The sequence below is a fragment of the Xenopus tropicalis genome, chromosome 5 (assembly GCF_000004195.4).
Source record: "Xenopus tropicalis strain Nigerian chromosome 5, UCB_Xtro_10.0, whole genome shotgun sequence".
Taxonomy (NCBI): domain Eukaryota; kingdom Metazoa; phylum Chordata; class Amphibia; order Anura; family Pipidae; genus Xenopus; species Xenopus tropicalis.
In genome coordinates this window covers 91,912,843-91,934,399 of record NC_030681.2, presented here as the reverse complement: position 1 = coordinate 91,934,399, position 21,557 = coordinate 91,912,843, and the positions used below count along the sequence as shown (strand labels likewise).

The 21,557-nt window shown below is 37.0% G+C and overlaps 1 protein-coding gene across 4 annotated transcripts in view; it reads left to right on the top strand.

The window, feature by feature from the left end:
- The window catches only part of kcnq5 (potassium channel, voltage gated KQT-like subfamily Q, member 5), a 291,724-nt gene that overhangs the window by 216,073 nt on the left and 54,094 nt on the right, over positions 1–21,557 (top strand). For all 4 annotated transcript variants that reach the window (XM_002937155.5, XM_031902286.1, XM_031902285.1 and 1 more), the window contains exons 3-6: positions 5,894–6,020; positions 12,827–13,002; positions 13,110–13,235; positions 18,189–18,299. In XM_002937155.5, the coding sequence (XP_002937201.3) occupies positions 5,894–6,020; positions 12,827–13,002; positions 13,110–13,235; positions 18,189–18,299 (540 nt within the window). The remainder of the gene's footprint in view (positions 1–5,893; positions 6,021–12,826; positions 13,003–13,109; positions 13,236–18,188; positions 18,300–21,557) is intronic.

Below are 21,557 nucleotides of genomic sequence, written 5' to 3'. Positions count from 1 at the left end.
TGCAGGCTTCTGAACTGAGCGTTGATAACAACTTGGGTTGTCCTTGTCCTCTTTGGTCCGGATGACATGGCGTCCCAGATTTCCAAAAAGAACTTGGAATCGTGACTCGTCTGACCACAGAACAGTCTTCCATTTTGCCACACTCCATTTTAAATGATTCCTGGCCCAGTGAAAACGCCTGAGCTTGTGGATCTTGCTTAGAAATGGCTTCTTCTTTGCACTGTAGAGTTTCAGCTGGCAACGGCGGATGGCACGGTGGATTGTGTTCACTGACAATGGTTTCTGGAAGTATTCCTGAGCCCATTCTGTGATTTCCTTTACAGTAGCATTCCTGTTTGTGGTGCAGTGTCGTTTAAGGGCCCGGAGATCACGGGCATCCAGTATAGTTTTACGGCCTTGACCCTTACCCACAGAGATTGTTCCAGATTCTCTGAATCTTCGGATGATGTTATGCACAGTTGATGATGATAGATGCAAAATCTTTGCAATTTTTCGCTGGGTAACACCTTTCTGATATTGCTCCACTATCTTCCTGCGCAACATTGTGGGAATTGGTGATCCTCTACCCATCTTGGCTTCTGAGAGACACTGCCACTCTGAGAAGCTCTTTTTATACCCAATCATGTTGCCAATTGACCTAATTAGTGTTATTTGGTCTTCCAGCTCTTCGTTATGCTCAAATTTACTTTTTCCAGCCTCTTATTGCTACTTGTCCCAACTTTTTTGGGATTTGTTGACACCATGAAATTCTGAATCAACATATTTTTCCCTTAAAATGGTACATTTTCTCAGTTTAAACTTTTGTTCCGTGATTTATGTTCTATTCTGAATAAAATATTAGAAGTTGGCACCTCCATATCATTGCATTCAGTTCTTATTCACAATTTGTTTAGTGTCCCAACTTTTTTGGAATCTGGTTTGTACAATAAACAATAGTTTAACTATTTAAAGCTTGTTAACACATTTTATATGATCCTTGATAAAAGTCCTAAGACCGCATCACCTTATCACTCACAAAGGAATCTGTAATTCTGTATCGGTTATATGAATGTTTTAACTGTGCAGGCATATTCACTTATATAATGCTGTATATTGTGTATAAGTAAATATATATATACTGTATATCCCTGAGAAAGGTCTGAATGGAGACTGAAACACTGAGGATATACTTTTGCACCTTTTTTTTTTTTTAAACATTTTATTGAAGTTTTGCAATACACATTATTATTAACATTATTTAAATATAGGTTGTACAACAATAGTCACATTCGACAGTTTGTCCTTCAAAAAGATAAGAAATGAAGAAAATAGAATGCTTATAGAGAAACAAAATAAGTAATTTAAATAGAGAAAAACAAAACAAAAACAAATTAACTAACTTTGCCCAGTGGATAAACTATAAAAAGAAAAGAAAAGTTTCCTAGAGAGCAAAATCAAGGATAATTTTGCTTATATGTTTGTGAATTATTGAAATAAATCTATATATGCAGCATTTTATAAATCTAAACCTTATTACTATCTATAGCATTAAAGAAAAATGACCATGTATTTTTAAAAGGAATCCTGGATTTAGGTTCACTTGTTTTTGCTTTGATGGCCTCTTACCAGCTAAGCTGATTAAGATAAGAAATAATTTCTGTTATAGGAGGGGTTTCCTCTTTTACCCAATAATGAGATAATGCTTTTTGAGCCATAAACAAAAATAATAATTTATCAATTTTTTTGCACCCTCTTTTCTATTCATTATTATTTCCAATCGTCTTTTTTGACATCAAAACTTTCTAAAAATTAATACAGGTATGGGACCTCTAATCCAGAATTTTCGGGACTTGGGGTTTTCCAGATAAGGGATCTTTCTGCAATTTGGATCTCTATACCTTAAGTCTACTAAAATCATTTAAACCTTAATTAAACCCACTAGGATTGTTTTGTCTCCACTAAGGTTTTATTATATATTTGTTGGGATCAAGTACAAGTTATTGTTTTATTATTATCACCATATTTATCATGTGCCTAGTGATACATGAATTCTGACAACTGTCATTGATTGCTGTTTTGATAAATGAGCTCATCGCCATGCAACAAGTAACACTGATATTTATTTAGAGAACTGACTATTTGCATTTTACTAAAATCTATTGTCAAAGTGTGTTAAGTATTGCACGTTAGTTAATTATATTTCTTTCATGTATCTATAGTTCCAGTATGTTTGCCGAATGTTGGGAGCTGGGATTGGATTTTTGGTTTGTGTGTTGGAATATAGATCCAGTCTTAATTAAGAAAGTAAAATATAATATTAATAGGAATGTCAGTGTTGTTTAGAAACTATTACCATCACACCTAACACTTGGTTCTTGTTCTCAAAAACGCTGGGACATTGCATAAAATGTAAATAAAATGCGAAAACTTGATGGTTTGCAAATCATTCAATTCTGTTTTTATTTATATTTTACGCAGTGTCCCAACTTTTTTGGAGACAGGGTTCCCCTCAGTCTTTTTGGGGAAAGCCCTGAAAAATGCTTGAAGGGTCAAAAGCCACATCATATACAGTATTTCTCAAAGGAAATTGCACTAATTATAGCACCCTGAAGGTAATACCTCAACAGAATCTTCACTCTCTTAGAGCATTCACTGCCCTGTGCCATAAATACTACATAGTTTTACATAGGGTTGAAAAAAGACCAGAGTCCATCAAGTTCAACCCATCCAAGTAAACCCAGCACACACAACCAATACTTACCTATCTATACACTCACATACATAAACCCTATATACCAACATCAATACTAACTGTAGATTTTAGTATCACAATAGCCTTTGATACTATACTAAGTGGAGAATACACAGATTCTCGGTACCAGCTACTTAGTATACATAGTTTACAATACATGCCTCTTAATGTGCGGTATGTGTTTTTAATTTGGATATTACTTGCTTTATACCACTTACTAAAGATCCTTTTCACCTTCCAGAAACTACACAGTCTATAAGGGCCTCCAAAATAGACTGCAATAACTTGATATTGTCAGCTACACTGTATTAGGGGCACTACAGTGAATTATGCACTTACAAGGGATGTGCCAGTGGCATAATACATCCTTTTACAATACAATAATATTTATGAATAGATTGAGGGGAATGGTGTATGTACAGTCAGTATCATGATATTTTAAAAGCGAAGGAGGCTAATAAAGAGTTAATCTCAAGCTGCAGGCATACCTTCAGTTCTCTCAATAGTGCCCTTAAGTCTCCCCATATTTCTTCCATTCAGATGATTAGAAGCCTCATAGGAAAAAAAAATGCTGAACTCTGTAAAGAAAGTTCCCATAATGCCTCACTCCTGCACCAAGACCGGTGCACATGCTTGGATTGTAAGACTATGGGGGGAATTCACAAAAGTGGTGATATTGAGACAAAATAAAGGTGGAGATAGATTTGCCGGATTTTCCACCAAATTCACAAACATCTATCTCCACTTTTGTGAATTTGTCTTTTAAACAGTGCCATCAAACCCAGTCCCACAGCTACAGGAGCCTTGGGGTAAGGATTTTCTAAAGGTCTAAATACCTTCTCCTCTAGCCCATACTCATTACTGGTCAACAGCAATCCAGCCCACACACTAACATGCCTGGTGAAAAGAGGTCCAACGGGACTAGGACCCACTGGGGTTTTATCCTGCATCCTATTGGGCCAGTCCAACCCTATACCCCAATATCCCAGTTTGGGTGCCAGTGTGTATGTGCTGTTTGCTGATCACCAAGATGGCCAATACTGTTAAGCAGCTCTGTAGTTCTGGGCATGCTATGGGGGCACAAATAAGTTGGGGAAAATATCAGTGAAGTGATTAAAGAGGGGGCTTTGCTGCTAAAACTAAAAATTTGCCGGGGAGGCTTTACTTTTCCTTTAAATAATAATGTATACAATATAGTCACTTCCTCGTTCATTGAGCTAAAATTAGCATAATCATGCAAATGTGAGGCAAAAACATTTTATATATATAAGATATAAATTAAACTTTATCAGTGTTTTACTTGGTTATAAAATGTTAATGAGACTTTTTGCACCTATTGTGTGACAAATTCACAAAAGTGTCTGTGAAATGCATATTTTCACCAAAAACTGAAAAGTGGCAGTTGAGTCGGAATTTAGGCTGATTTCTTTTTGTGAATCTGGAGAAAGTGTTTTCCAACCGGTTTTTCCACAACTTTTACTCCAAAAAAGGGCTATCTCCACTTTTGTGAATTCCCCCCTACGAGTCAGCTTCCTGCTGATTGGCTCAGATCCACATTCCTAAGGGGGGGGGGTGAGTTCTTAGCATTCTTGAGGGAGGGGGGAGCAGGAGAGGGAAGAGAGGAGAGAACTGCATGTCTCTGGCACAGGAAAACAAAGAGACAACAAATTTTTTGACAGAGGACTTTCTGTGAGTGCTTATGGCTGTATTTACATAGACCTTTCTGATAGAGCTTACTTAGTTTTTACCTTTCCTTCTCCTTTAAGGTTGTGTTATATAACAGGTCAATGTCACGTGATATTATTCTGGCACACCACAGCATCGAAAATGTCTACATGTATGCATACATTATAATAAGAACCAAATGTAACCTATGGTTTTTACTTAGGCTGTATTTAACAACAGCAACAATTTTTTCTAGCTATGTACAGTATATAATTATTAGCACAATACAATTTGCCAAACAGATGAGAAACTCTGTTAGGTCTTGTGTTGCCACCTAGTTATTGTATACCGGCTTAGTCAACAAAAATCGGTTGTTTTTGCTTAATGACTTTGCCCCCCACCACCGAAATTCACAGTGGACACCTATGAATATATTTAATTTATATCAATTATTGCTTTGGACCACTTAATACAGTAGATATAGGCCCCGGGGTCTCCCGGCTGTACCTGACAATTCCATCTCAGATCTTGAAATTAAAACTTTAGCACCACGAGTACTAGGTTCTGATTGGCTCCTGTATTGAAAAGTATAGCAAGCAGCTTTGTTTTTAAGAGGATCAGAGATGGGGTTGGCAGATGTGTCGGGGGGACTGAAGTCCATGTTGGCTAAATAGTACATCAATGTATGTTGTACAGTTTCTTCTTTTAAGGGATTGTGATAGAATCCCTACATTTTGTACATTCTCTTTGACCATTTTTTGGTGAAAGAAGGACAGTTTACAGACACTTTTGTGAATATGTTATTAAAACAACAGAAAATGTGCACAAAAACAACATTTAAAATTTTTACCACCATTCTAAACATGGAGTGAAGCTCAGTAAAACTTTTCCCCCTGTGCTCTTCTGCACTTCACAATTCTTGTAGGTACCCTATGTGATTCATTAGCATATCAATGGGGATTTGCAGCCTATTGTCAGGTGATACATTTCTGTCTCACCCTAGAACAACAGGTGCAAAAAGCCTCATTAACACTTATATCATTTTTGTGTAAAAGTTTTAACCCATATTTTGCATTATTTCACTAGTTTAACAATTAATGAGGCAATAATAGTTTTATTATATAGTTTTATATATTTTCAATAAATTTTTGATAAAGTATTGAAGGGTGTGCTGGCCATGGTTGATTATTATTTTCTGTATATACATAATTTTGGCTATGCACCCCGCAGAATATTGAGCCTTGGAGTGCGGACACCATTTGGATTGATATATATATATAAAACTCAATAGTGCACAGGTACAACTGAGAGATAGCAGACTGGCAGGATTAGCAAAAGCTAAAGACAAATTCACAAAAAAATGCGTGTAAAATGTTATCAAAAAAGACAAATTCACAGAAGTAGAGATAGAGGTTTTTGAATAAGATGGTAAAAAAACAAATCTATCTCCAACTGAAATGCTCTACTTGAAAAAAAAAATTCTCATTTATGTTGTAGGAATTCGTCATGATTGTCGTATTTGGTTTAGAATACATTATTCGCATATGGTCTGCTGGCTGCTGCTGTCGATATCGAGGATGGCAAGGAAGATTGAGGTTTGCAAGGAAGCCATTTTGTGTAATAGGTAAGCAAGCTCTTTATTAAGTACCATAAAAGTGTTAAGGTAAAATTCAGGTAAATATATAAGTCCAATAGAGGAAGTAACTTAAGTGAAAGTTTGAAGTTTTGTTTCCTATGGCAGATATCTGAATTTAATGTACAATGTGTTCATTTATGTAATAAATATAAAACAGATTCACCTTATATTAAAATAATCACTGGGTTCATTCCTTAAAGGGGACCTGTCATCCACACATAAAAAGTTGTATAATAAAAATCCTTTGAAGATTAAACATGAAACTTAAATTATTTTTTTAACTAAATCATCTATACCTGTTATAAATGTATTTAAAAATCTGAGCTGTAAATCATATATTGCCTAGGGGCGGGGCGGGGCAGGCAATATATAATTGACAGCTCAGATTTTTAATAACAATTACTTTAACTTTCCATTCAGTACTTCCTATACATCACCTAGATGGCAAATGCACAAGATTTTGGGGTGTTACAAAGCTTACCTTAATAACAGTGCACACAAAATGGTGCCGACCTGCTGGCTGTGACTACTAATTCCAAGACTGAAGGGAAAATAAATTCAATAATTGAAATAGTGTAAGTAAAGTTTATTTTGCTCTACTAACCTGATTCAAAAGGATTTGGAATTATTTCTTAGGGTGACAGGTCCCCTTTAAATGGGGTAACTGAAAAAAAACCCTAAACCAGATACAAGGGAGTTGTAAAAAAAAAGTTAAGACACCATTAACAAACTATAATAAAGTAGGCCTGACCCAAAACTAATCAAAACAAAGATGAACTAAATAAGATTTTGAATTTCAAAAGCAATCACAAGTTAAATAAATTATTATGAAATTATGGCTGGCCAGCCTTCTAGGAAGTGGGGGGGCCCATCTGTTTCATGCAGGACCACTAACCAGGTGCAATGTTCTGTTTGTTATACCAAAGAGAACTTCCAATTTGAAATCTAATTGCTGATTGGCTGCTATGAGCAATGTCACCGGTAATACTTCACTCCACTTTTTACACAGCATGATAAATATACCCCTTGGACTTAGTAGAATAAAGCCTGTAGTTTATGTTCCCCCTATATAATGAGAAAAATGTAATGCATATTAAAGAAAGCATAGACTTCATATTTGATACTAATAATTATATCTTTTTTTTCTTTTTAAAAGTCTCCTTAGTAAACTTTGCCTGTCTTGGGGTCAGTCGGAACTCTTCTGCCTTGATAGGGACATCTGACAGTTTTTATTGATAGAATATGTTACATTTTGATTCACTCCAGTACCTTTAGCAACTTATTTTCTCAGAATTAGTACATTATTATAGGCTGGAAATGTGTTATTATTTTGCTTATAAATATTTTAAACTGGATTTAGTTATGCAAACTTGAAATTTTAAATTATTCATTGTTATATTGTTAATATTATTTCTGAAGTTGCATGCATTTTAATCCGCTCCGTACATGATGAAGGCAGCAGGGGATTAAATAATACAAACTTCATTATCACATTATCCTGTCAAAAATGATTGTTATTATAATTATAGCCTTTTATATAGTGCTTACGGAATGGGAATTAATAAGCAGAGTTGATGTAACACCCCAAGTAATTGTAAAATATCAAAAAGGTTCTATTCATAAGAGAACATAATCTGCTGGGATAAGGGAACTGGTAAAACAAGAGTTACAGACTTTTGTTGTATAGTTGGGCCAGTGATTGTCATAGCAACTTTATTTTTTTTTTTTTAAAAATAGTGATTTGGTGTAATTACGGGGGTTGCATTTTATATATGCAGAAAACAGTTCTACTGTTTGGCTTGGATAGTGGTGGATCATAGCCAAATCCCAAAAATTGTAGCTGCACTAAACATCTCATATACTATGTTTTAGATGTGAGTATAATCAGGCCGACGTTTGCCACCCTTTCTGTGAATAGTACCCATGTATCATAAACATATAACATATATAATCATAAATAGTCCTAGAAGATCATAGACCGAAAACATTTTAACTGGTCAGTAAACATGTATATTTACATTCTGTTAACCGGTAATGACGAGAACAGGCTTTATAAAACAATAGTGCAACCTTTGCTTCAACAATGTTGTGCAGAAAATAAGTACCCCAAAATGGGTCTACAAAGTGAGTTTCCAAAATCAATTTCAATACAGTGAAATGTTTCCTACAATAGTAAATAATAATTAAATAGAGGTGCATTATTGATTTTGGCATGGGAAAAGGAACATTTTGTTGCCAATAGGCAATAAAACTCCTAAAAATAACTATGAATGGAAAAGCATTGAGGTTTTCTTCTCCGAATAAAGTGAAAATGTTGAAACATTTTTACTCAGATCAGGAACTTTATGTTTTTCCATTAGGTATTTTTTTGTGGAAAATTGTTACCCACGAGGAAGGTGATAATTGCAACAATTGTTTTTTTTTGCATGAAGATCCCCTTGAACTTTTTATACTTTTTCATACCCAGAACTATACAGGTAAGAACTGTAAAAAAAAAAAAAGCCCAATGATAGGATACTTTACTGAATGACAGACATACTTTGGGATTATTCAGCCCTGGGAGAGCTTATGACTGCTATATTAAATTTAAAAGTGGAGTTTTTTTCTTACAATGAATGTTATCAGCACATCCAGTAGCAGAGTGACTTATCTGGAGAACTCGTCTTTATTAATGAGAATGTACTTCCCACCCCCCACAATGAAGATGAATTGGAGCTGTGGTTAGCCAATAACAATATATACTGTCTATGTTATTTATGGGGTTGTATACCCCTGTAATAATATAAAAGCACATCATTGAATATTTCCATTGCCACTACAATTATAAAGCATAACTACCTTATAGCAAGGTTTTACAAGGTGAGATATGCATGAAGGGTAATCAGTGATTCGATAATACCACTTCTCAGAGTCAATGTCTAGGCCCTTTTGCTACTTCTGCATAGAAGTAAACAAAATCCTTTTATAAACTGTATTGTCAGCTTCAATTAATGTGAGAATAGGCAGAAGCACTTGCATATAAAATGCAAGCCAAATAAAGGTAATAAAAATATTATAATGTTATAAAACTAATACTGTCAGCCTCAGACTGATAAGCCTTTTCATTCATTTTTAAAAATTAAGTTGTTAAATTACTTTTTTGGCTTTTTTGTTACTTATCATATCTCATGATCTCAGGAACCATTTTTAAAATATGTCTGGAACTGAAAAGCTTATCGATGTGTCTGTGCACAGAAATATTGCTTCAGTCTGGCTATGTAATGCAAGAGAGAACCAGCCAGCATTTGTCTGTGCAGGGCAGCAATGTACTCAGCCTGCACTACCAAAAATGACTACAAATTGTCTCTGCTGTACTACAATATAGGTACATTTTCAAGGAATACCTATGTTCTTTCACTGAAAAATGTTTCCTGCAATGGCTGTGTGCAGTTTCTGTCGGGTTATCAGCCTTGAATGAAACAGAGCACTAATATTTCAAAAGTTATGTTGAGTGTTAAGCAATGTGCATAAATATTGGCCAGATTTCAAACATACTGTCCAACTCTCTTGTAATAATAGTTTTAGATGTTAGATGACCGCTTCGCCAAAACGAACCCTGAAGTACTTAAATGTAAAATTTGTTTTTTAATGTGTCCAGAATTTGAGATGTGGCATTAAAAATACACATAGGAAGGTTTCCCTGATGAGGTCACAGTTGCTTTACAATTGGCCCTCACCAGTAAATGTTTTTAATAAATGGCACATTTTATAGTTGAAATCTGCACAGTAAAGGGATCATTACATGGGTTATTATATATCCACAGCACACAATTTGAGGGCTAATTTAAACATAGAAATTAGTTTAAAAATACAGGTGCCTGTCTGGAAAAAGCAATACAGGTTCCCCCACACAAACTGCTCACCGCTCAAATCTTTTGGTCCAGGTGCAACCTGCCCCGGACCCTGCGCTCAGGTGAAAAAACTCATGGCCAGGGGTAACTCACTTCCAAATAAGAAAGCATTATGCTTACCAGATAGTCCTGTTGACCCGGGTACTCCTGCCCCGAGTCCGTAGCCAGGGGACAAATCTCGTCACAAAAGTTCACACATTGGCAGTGCACTCCAGGTCAGCATAAAAAAGCCTCAACAGGTGATATTAAAATCGATCAACCTTTATTTGCACATCTAAAAAACACAGCTTGAGGTCTTACGCGTTTCGTGACAGCGCACTTCCTCAGAGACCTCTCTCCATTTCTTACACATAGGAAATATATACCTATAATCCCACCCATAAAATTACCATGTCCAATGGCATCTGTTACAAACATATACATATTCCAAGAACTAATTAGATGTGCCTGTTAAGTAGTTAATTGTTCACACAGTTTTATATCCTGAATTTTTCAGATAGTCAGTTAAAAAAGAAACCACATAACATTATAATGACAGTTACAATCCTTTAGATAAACACATTGTTGCAGCAAATTAATCAAACTATGAACTGCTTTTAAAAGTAACAGCTTATATCAAATGTTAAATTCAGCCCTTGAGGTTGCCTTGTGCACAGTTTATAAATCCACTTCACTTCTGCCCTTAACAGTTTTGATTGTATATCGCCCCCTCTAGGTCCTGCGGTCACCTTTTCAATTCCCTGCAGTCTCACATACCCTACATTACCATTACTGCACTCACTAAAGTGCCTAGAGACTGTTGTAGTTTCACTTCTTGATTTTATTAAGTTTAAATGTTCTCTAGCCCTCTCCTTTAGTGGCCTGGTGGTACAGCCAACATATTGCTTTAAACACCTCGTGCAGGTAAGCAGGTATACAACTGACTTAGTATTGCAGTTTATATAGCTCCTTATATCATAGCGCTTATTAGTTACACTACATACAAAAAAATTCGAGACATGTACTGCTGTGCACGTCATACATTTCCTTGCACCGCACCTATACATCCCTTTACTTTGTAACCAAGTGGTTCTTTGATCACCCCGCACATACAAACTAGGAGCTAAAATAGAACCCAAAGTGGGAGCCTTCACTGGGCTAGCCTCTTTTCTTTCTCTGAAATTCATACCCTTTTCCTATTTCTCTTAAGCAATTCCTGTCTATCAGTTTCTAGTGCAAACTTAAATGCATCAAATAGCGACTTCATAGCATAGCCCTTGTCCAGAAACCTATCACGTAACTTGCAGGCCTCCTTAACAAATTCCTCATCAGATACCCCTATTGAGATGCCGAGGATGGCATGAATCGGCTCTCAATAGGGAATTTCCAGAGCAAGGTTTTGTATATACCGTAGTCTCTATCTTCCCTTCTTTAATAGTCAGTGATAGATCCAGATAAACTATTTGCTTTGCACTACAGACACTGGTAAACTTAAGGTTTAGAGCCATATTATTAAGACTTTTAACGAAGTCATTAAAATGCTCCTCAGTTCCATCCCATACAAATACCAGGTCATCAATGTAGCGACGATAAACCACCACATGTTCGATACCAGGTGCATCACCCCCAAAGACATGGGTCTCCTCCCACCACCCCATATAGAGGTTGGCATAAGTGGGCGCAAATCGTGCCCCCATGGCGGTCCCACGTTCCTGGAGGTAATACACCCCCCCAAACATGAAGTAGTTATGTGTGAGAAGATACCAAATCGCTTCCACAATGAACTCCTTCACTTCCTCAGTATACCAACTGTACTTATCTAAATGGTATTTCACCGCCTCAACCCCACTTGTATGTGGTATACTGGAATACAGTGAAACCACATCTGCTGTTCCCCACTTATAGGTTTCATACCACTCAAATTCTTGGAACAGCCTTAATACTTCAGTAGTATCACAAATATAGGATGCCAATCTCTTCACTAACGGCTGAAGCAATAGATCAATCATCTCTGAGAGACCCTCATTCAATGATGAGACCCCAGATATGATTGGTCTACCTTTAGGTGGTATATCCCCTTTATGAACCTTGGGTTGTCAATCTGAAGGAAATGATGACTAAACAAAGCCATTGGAGATAAAGTAATGCCAAATCCAGAAGAAGGAAGAGGATCGCTGTCTCGCAGGTACCCTGGGCTGGTGCAGTTTTCCCCTAACAGGAGCACCAGTCTGGGGTATAAGGTAAGCGATTTCAATCACTGGGGAGTATTTAACATTTTGGCACCCTCAGTGATTAGACTTTTCCTTCTCCTTTAAGCAGGATTTGGCTAAGTCAAAGTGCCTGGCCGAATCCAAACCCAAAATATTACGTGACTTCAGACATTTAAGAAAATGACAACATTTTTCATGCATGCTTTGTGCGCTGGTGGACACTACTTTGCATAAGGAAATTAGTGTTATGATTCATGGCACGCAGGATTTAGATGAATCCTGTATGAAACATTCAGGAATGCGACAAATAGCAAATATAAGGATTTGGCGCATCCCTTGTGAACTAAGAAACTAGAAAAGGGGTAAAAAACTAGCTGTAAAAGCAGGAAGGAAAGCTTGTGAGGTTCTAGAGGCATCAATTGGAGTTCTCTCTCTTTTAACGTTTTTTGAGGTTTTTGAGTGTGTAAACTCAAAAATGTGATTTTTTTGAGTTTTTTATTCAAACGAGTTTTCCTTATTAATAAATGAGTGAGCATTCAATATGCAAGTTGATTTGATTTAGAAAAACAAATTCTAATTCACAAACTTGAAAATTGTTAAATGAGCCCATTAATATCAGTGTAAATCTGAAAACAATGATGTTCAGGTTGTGTTATCTGTAGTATATATGTTTGGCTGCATATTTACATTAATTTCCGGTAAAATTATTTTCTAGATATCATTGTCCTCATTGCATCAGTGGCAGTTGTTTCTGCTGGAACTCAGGGTAATATTTTTGCAACATCTGCACTTCGAAGTCTTCGATTCCTACAGATCCTCCGTATGGTGCGCATGGATCGAAGAGGGGGGACATGGAAGTTACTAGGCTCTGTTGTTTATGCACACAGTAAGGTAAGGTGCCATTGCATGCACTTGCAAAGTTTGTGTGTTGTAATACATTTTCAGTACTTTAAATATTCAGTGTAATATGTGGGTATTTTCTTATCTCTAACTCTTAGGAACTCATCACTGCCTGGTATATAGGATTTCTAGTTCTAATCTTTTCATCTTTCCTTGTGTATCTGGTGGAGAAGGAAGCAAACTCACAATTTCAGACATACGCAGATGCTTTATGGTGGGGTACGGTAAGTAAAATCAATCCATAATTGATGGAATTGTTCAGGCTTGTTAAAGAATTTACTATTAGTTGCACAATGAACAATGCATAATTGATTGAAAGAGAATGGAGGCAACTGTTCATTATGGTCTAGAACTGTACAAGTCATCAGTTTTATATATTTAATTAACTACTTCACTACCCTGTTACTTTAAGAAAGTTAAATGTTAGTTCTTAATCACTGTAATGTTCTTAAACATATATACTTAAAGCTGCCTTATTTTATGTTGGATGGTACCATTTAAAGTGGGTCCAAATATCCCATTTAAGGTTTTGATGATCATATATTGTGTGATAGAATGACCCAACAAATGAGAGAAAATGTGAGTTTTCCCTTCAAGTTCTCCATAGTGGGAGATGTAACCTTTAAGGCAGAGGTTGATAAACAGAGAAAGTTTGCTCTGTTTAAAGGGTTTTGCTGTTTGGCCCTGGAAGCTATAGGGTTCTGGAAGGAACAAGCGGATCAGGTGATCCATTCCAGTAATCCAGCTCACTTACTGGAGCTTACTTTCCACAGGAAGGCTGTCCTGTGGAAAGGTATTTCATTGTATGGAAAGGTGTGAGACAGTCTCTCAGAGCAGGGCACAGAGCAGGAAGGATACCTCTCTGTTAGGACTCCCAGAGGGGCTAAGGGTGCTTCCTGCCACTGCAAGGAGCAGAGGGAGCTCAGACTTGAGAAAGCTGCCAAGAGACTGAGCATCTAAGGAGCTGAAAGGAAAGCTAGGAGGCTGAGCTAATCCCCCAGAAGTGTTGTGAGTACAGGGGTGACCCCAACATTTGTGTTTTCTTACTGGTAGTCCACAAGGGGCCCAGTTTAGTGAGGGAACTCATCTAATGTGTGAAGGTAGCGCCCAGAGGGCAAGATTTACTTTTCTGATTTGTTTTGTATGCTGAAATGGGCACCCCTGTATAAATAAACTGCCTTAAAGCCAAGAAAGTGTCTGTTGTGGATCCCGCTAGTTTACAATTGTTATTCATTTTTGTCTAGATTATCCCCAGAATTACTCAAAATGCAAAAAGTGCCATATTTTATACCCTGTATATCTAAAATTCTTAATATAGAGACCTTTAATTGCCCATTATATTACATGCATAGTATTAGCTCAATATATATTTAATATATACAGTGGCTTGCAAAAGTATTCGGTCCCCTTTTTTTTTTATTGGAATTCCACGTGAAAGACCAATACAAAGTGGTGTACACGTGAGAAGTGGAACGAAAATCATACATGATTCCAAACATTTTTTTACAAATAAATAACTGCAAAGTGGGGTGTGCGTAATTATTCAGCCCCCTGAGTCAATACTTTGTAGAACCACTTTTTGCTGCAATTCCAGCTGCCAGGCTTTTAGGGTATGTCTCTACCAGCTTTGCACATCTAGAGACTGAAATCCTTGCCCATTCTTCTTTGCAAAACAGCTCCAGCTCAGTCAGATTAGATGGAGAGCATTTGTGAACAGCAGTTTTTAGATCTTAGGGTCGTTGTCCTGCGGGAAGGTGAACCTCCGCCCCAGTCTCAAGTCTTTTGCAGACTCCAAGAGGTTTTCTTCCAAGATTGCCCTGTATTTGGCTCCATCCATCTTCCCATCAACTCTGACCAGCTTCCCTGTCCCTGTTGAAGAGAAGCACCCCCAGAGCATGATGCTGCCACCACCATATTTGACAGTGAGGATGGTGTGTTCAGAGTAATGTGCAGTGTTAGTTTTCCGCCACACATAGCGTTTTGCATTTTGGCCAAAAAGTTCCATTTTGGTCTCATCTGACCAGAGCACCTTCTTCCACATGTTTGCTGTGTCCCCCACATGGCTTGTGGCAAACTGCAAACGGGACTTCTTATGGTTTTCTGTTAACAATGGCTTTCTTCTTGCCACTCTTCCATAAAGGCCAACTTTGTGCAGTGCACGACTAATAGTTGTCCTATGGACAGATTCCCCCACCTGAGCTGTAGATCTCTGCAGCTCATCCAGAGTCACCATGGGCCTCTTGGCTGCATTTCTGATCAGCGCTCTCCTTGTTCGGCCTGTGAGTTTAGGTGGACGGCCTTGTCTTGGTAGATTTACAGTTGTGCCATACTCCCTCCATTTCTGAATGATCGCTTGAACAGTGCTCCGTGGGATGTTCATGGCTTTGGAAATCTTTTTGTAGCCTAAGCCTGCTTTAAATTTCTGGTGTGTTCTTTGGACTTCATGGTGTTGTTGCTCCCAATATTCTCTTAGACAACCTCTGGCCATCACAGAGCAGCTGTATTTGTACTGACATTAGATTACACACAGGTGCACTCTATTTAGTCATTAGCACTCATCAGGCAATGTCTATGGGCAACTGACTGCACACAGACCAGAAGGGGGCTGAATAATTACGCACACCCCACTTCGCAGTTATTTATTTGTAAAACATGTTTGGAATCGTGTATGATTTTCGTTCCACTTCTCACGTGTACACCACTTTGTATTGGTCTTTTACGTGGAATTCCAATAAAATTGATTCATGTTTGTGGCTGTAATGTGACAAAATGTGGAAAAGTTCAAGGGGGCCGAATACTTTTGCAAGCCACTGTAAGTTGGAGTTGGATGTAGGGAATGGTTCATAAAGAATTGCTGGGTACAGAACAGATCTCTCTTTACTTCTGGCTCACTTAAAAAGCTAAGGGCAAAAGCCACATTACACGGATTTGGTTCTTTAATTTAAGGCTGGAGAATCTGGATCATGTAGGTCCCATGGAATTGAGGGGTTATCACCCAGAGAAAGTGAGTTATTATGGAGGCCAATTGTAAGGCAACTGTTTCCTCATAAAGGCTTTTGCTTATTATTTGTATAAACTAAAGCTTCTACCACTCATTTGAGTAATTTTGTTCTTCTCAAATTAAAGAAAATCATTTTGAGTGTCAGTGCTTTGAAATAATAACATAATTAAGGTTGCCTCCCAGCATGTAATTCACCAGTAATTCAAAATGCCATTCAACTTGTCATTTCCTGTGGTTCTGTTGCTGGCCCGCCGACTTAAACTCTTATTTGCTTGCAGTTGCCACTCCAATTCTAGGCATCTTAAGCTTTATTTAGTGGACTTTGCCCCAATCCTTACATTCCTCTATCAGCATTACACTAATCTACGTCATCATCACTACCCTTATGTAATCTCCATGCCCCATTTGGATCCACCCCTGCCCCTTATGTCCCCACCCTGCTCACAGCGCTTCTCTGCTTTTTTTTTTTTTGAAGGAAACATTTCAGTGGAGGGCTTGTTATTTTATAAGACTGCTTTAGACTTTAGTTGCGCCATCTCTTTTCCCTAGTGTACATCATCTCAAACTGGCCATGCATGCATAAAAGCCAAGATATGATCATTAAAAAGCAAATGGCCATAAGATTGATCACTTTGTAGAGAGAATAATAAATCATTAGCATAAAGAGCAACAGGACTGGCCTCCTCACATATGTAAAGATATCAGTTAGAAAACCAGTTAGGAATATCATAGTTTGGCTCTATAATTCTATCCTTATTGTCATATTAATTAAATAAACAGATATTAACCGACATTCATGTTATGAGGATGTCTGTTATGAACATATGCAGACATACCAAGAACTCCCGATGCCACTTTATACTATTTGCTGTATCATATTTTTTTTCGAATAATGCTCATTGCATTTTCTTGATGTAAAATTACAAAACAAAATTGAACAATAAAACTATGCAAGAAATGATGGACTAAATTTGCAGTGTTCGTAATGATATTTTAATACTTTGGTGGGTCCCAAGACAGCTGAATGAACACTCATTATTGAAAATCAATTTCTGGAAAGCACAGTTGTGTTAGTAATGGACCTGACCCCATATTGTTTTTATTTCCTCTTTGCTAACAGGGGTAACAGTATAATGTGTACAAAATAAAGGTGTTTTTCTTAATATGCTCTCCAGTCGTGTAGATTGTTTTGCCAAAGTAAACTACGTCTGGGTTTTTAAAGGTCTGTTATTGTTAATTGGGCCGCTACTTATCTTCATTGATTAGTTGTCTTTTTGTATACTAGTTGGCGTAATTGCTGCTATTCTTTCTCCAGAATAATGATTTTTAGATCTCTAGTCTATGAGTTCTTAACTAGCATAAAAAATAACATAAAAGGTCTTCTTGTGTTAAACTGTGGTGCATAGAGAATATTCATATAAATATGGCCACTGCTACTGTTGACACAGTACAGCTATAGGACCCCTTATCCAGAATGCTTGGGACCAAGGGTATTCCAGTTAAGGGGTCTTTCTATAATTTGGATCTCCATATTTTAAGTATACTAAAAACATCATTAATTAAACCCAATAGGATTGATTTGCATTCAATAAGGATTAATTATATCTTAGTTGGGATCAAATACAAGTTGTTTTATTACAGAGAAAAAGGAAATCAATTTTAAAAATCTAAATTATTTGATTAAAATGGATTCTATGGGAGACAGGCTTTCCATTATTCGGAGCTTTCTAAATAACTGGTTTCCAGGATAATGAATCCCATACCTGTATTGGCATATGTTACTCACATGTTAAGTCACATTAGTCATGCTAAAGCCACAAATTTCCATATATGCTTTACCCGATTTCCAAGAACAGGTGTACCCCACTAAGGTCAGACTTAGTATTAGTAATTAGTTGCAAAATAATCTGAATAAGAATGTTGGCTTTTCAGTGTGGTCCAGTGGCAGAGCAAGTTATAAATGGTTACAAAACACTCCAGAATGGCAGAATGGGTATCATCAAAAATGAGAAAACCTTATTAGAAGGAATGAGCAATAGCAATCTAGTACTGAAAGATTTGGGTGAAGGACAAAGAAGACTGGGCACTAAAACACAGATTACAGTAAATTTTGTAAAGATTCTACTACACCTAGTTTGTGAAAGATTATGTGCTATTTTCATTGGTCATTTTATAGATCACATTGACAACCATTGGCTACGGAGACAAAACCCCCCAGTCGTGGCTTGGAAGGCTTCTTTCAGCTGGATTTGCTCTGCTTGGAATTTCTTTTTTTGCATTACCTGCAGTGAGTATGAAAACGAAGTTATCTCATTTTGACAGTTCAAAATCCCATTTCCATTAATAATAATGTGAACATCTTTCATGCAGAACTTGTATGAAAATATAAAATCGTGCTTTTTATATTTGCTGCCAAAATATGGAGCATATCAGTGCATATCATAAGGAAATGCTAATATATGTTTTTGGAATAAAATTCAATATGAAATGAAAAAGCTATAGAGATTAAACCCTTCCCCAAATGAATGTTTTAAAGAACTGACACATTTATCTGTGCAGATGTGTTTCGGTAGAATATGTTCAAACAAAATTTTGCTTTGTTGCCCCTCTGAATTATTAATTGAGGAATTAAGGAGTCTGGCAAATTGTTATATCTGAAATGCTGGATATTTTTTTTACCAAGCAGGAACGATCATTGTTGCTTGGACAAAATATTAAGAATCAATTAATCGACCCCTATATGTGTATTTTCATTTAGCCAAGTGAACCAGTTTAATTTATGTATGTTGAAAAGTATGTGGACACCTGCGTGTACATCCTATTCCAATTATCTACTCATCTGGAAATGCTTCCAGCCAGCCATTGAGCTCCAAGAACATTAGCAAGATTAGGAATTAATTTTGGGGATCAGGCCGAGCTCTCGGCAAGAATTCCAATTTATCCATCCATTCATTCAGCACAGTATAGGCCACTCAAATTCATCCACTCCCATCTCATCAAAACAGGTGTATACACACTACACTGTACTTTGTGCAAGGGGCATTATTATACTGATATAGAGAAAAAGCCTTAATGTTTAGTTTTAATGTAACCAGTGGTGCTAGACCAAATAGTGGAAGACAGGACCTTAATTCATACTCCTCAAAAGTTTACCGCCATTCATCACTCAAGAAGATGTATTTCCACTGCTCCAATGGCAGTGACGTTTACACCACTCTAGCGACTCCTGGAATTGCATATGGAGGGGGTAGCTTTGTTTTCCTCTTCCTCCCCATAAATAGTTCTTGTGCCAGATACTTTTGGCCATATAGTATATTCTACTTGCCTTTTGGTTTTATTTATTATTGGATAATGTTCAACCAGTGATTAAAACAACTAAAGGAAAATGATGTACAACGTTGTGTATCGAAATAAAAAGATTTACTTACGTAGATAAAAATGAAAAAGATAATGTTTTATATAACAGCATATTAGTAAGCAACATAAAAACCTGCAGTAAAGGCAGTGTGAATGTTTAATGGCAGTCTTATTTTGTCTGTAATCTCTCTTGCAATTTAGAAGGCTATATTTAAATAAGTATATACTATTCTTTTGAAATAATGAAGCTAATTTCCTCCTTTCAGATTGCAAGCTTGATTTGTAGCATGCATATTAGTCTTTGTCCACCAGAGACTTCCATTATTGAGCTTGCATTCTCCTTTAGATCAATGTCTGCTAAAAAAGCTTATAATGAGCCCACCAGATAGAGTTTAATACTTCAATAATAGTGGTTGATCTTGATTATGTGAGCCCAATTAAAATGGCAAAATCTGCCAAAGAACACTCTAAATTAACATGTGAAATGCCAGTCAATAAAGTAGGATGATACTAAACTGTAATTTTTCAAAGTGATGACTATGTTAGAAGCAAGGGAAATCAGTTATGTGTTGTGTAGATGGTTGTTGTAATAAATCATTTTAATTAGTATTAGAGTACACTTTATTTTCTTATTATTTTACAAACATCACACCTCTAAAGGCAACAAAAATCATTAAGTGCATAATGTATAATACAAGCAGTGTAGGGTAAGTAAGCAAGATTTCAGGGCACTTCTATGTGGCCCCTGACTTATTTATATTTTATGATTTTGGGAATTCTGTTATTCTGCAATGGGGGGAATTCACAAAAGTGGTAGCCCTTTTTTGGAGTAAAAGTGGTGGAAAAACTGGTGGAAAACACTTTCACCAGATTCACAAACAGAAATCCGCCTAAATTCCGACTCAACCGCCACTTTTCTGTTTTTGGTGAAAGAAAGACAGTTTACAGACACTTTTGTGAATTTGTCGTTTAAACGACATTTATACGACGTTTTAACGACATTTTTTCCCGACAAAATGGAGTGAAGCTCAGTGTAACTGCCAGATCAATTGCAAGCTCTGCTGTTTTGCTTGGTTTCACCCAGTCTGCATTTCACACCTCTGGGGGGGCCCCATTGGGGGATCATTAACAGGTTAACGGGGATTAGCAGCCTCATTGTTAGGGGGCAAGTCTCTGTCTAACCCTAGAACAATAGGGGCAAAAAGCCTCATTAACATTTTATAAACAAGTAAAACACTGATTAAAAAAAGTTTAATTTATATCTTATATATAAAAAGTTTTTACTTCACATTTGCATTGTTATGCCAGTTTTAGCTTAATCAATGAGGCAATAATAACATTTTGAGCGAATATATTGTAAACATTTTTATTAAAAGGAAAAGTAAAGCCTCCCAGGCAAATTTTTAGTTTTAGCAGCAGTGCCCCCTCTTTAATCACTTCACTGACAGTTTCCCCAACTTATTTGTGCCCCCCCCCCCCATAGCATGTCCAGAACTACAGAGCTGCCTGACAGCATTGGCCCCCATCTGTTTCCAGCAGCCATCTTGGTGGCACATACACACTGGCACCCAAACTGGGATATTGGGGTACAGGGTTGGACTGGCCCAATAGGGCACTGGATAAAAACCCTGTGGGCCCTAGTCCTGTTGGACCTCTAGTCACCGGGCATGTTGGTGTGGGGGCCGGATTGCTGCTGACCAGTAATGAGTAGGGGCTAGAGAAGAAGGTTTTTAGACAATTAAATCTTGTTACAGAAGTGGAATTACACAGAAATATAGAAAACATTAGAAAGCCCAGATTGTCCTGAAAAAATGATGTATAGTTTCCCTGGGCAAACTAAAATTACCCCTCAGGAAATGCCCCAAAGTGAAATGGCAAATGGCATATGAAATCCAAAATCCTGCTGGTAAAATCCTTACCCCAAGGCTCCTGTCGGTGTGGGACTGGGTTTGATGGCACCGACACATTTACTAAGAGCTAAAGGCAAATTCATAAAAAAATTTCGGGAAAATGACAAAATCTGAAAACTGTCTGTTTAAAAGACAAATTCACAAAAGTGGAGATACAGTAGATGTTTGTGAATTAGGTGGAAAATCCGACAAATCTATCTCCACTTTTATTTTGTCGGAATATCACCACTTTTGGGAATTCCCCCAAATATGGATCTTTTATTACTGCCCATGCCATA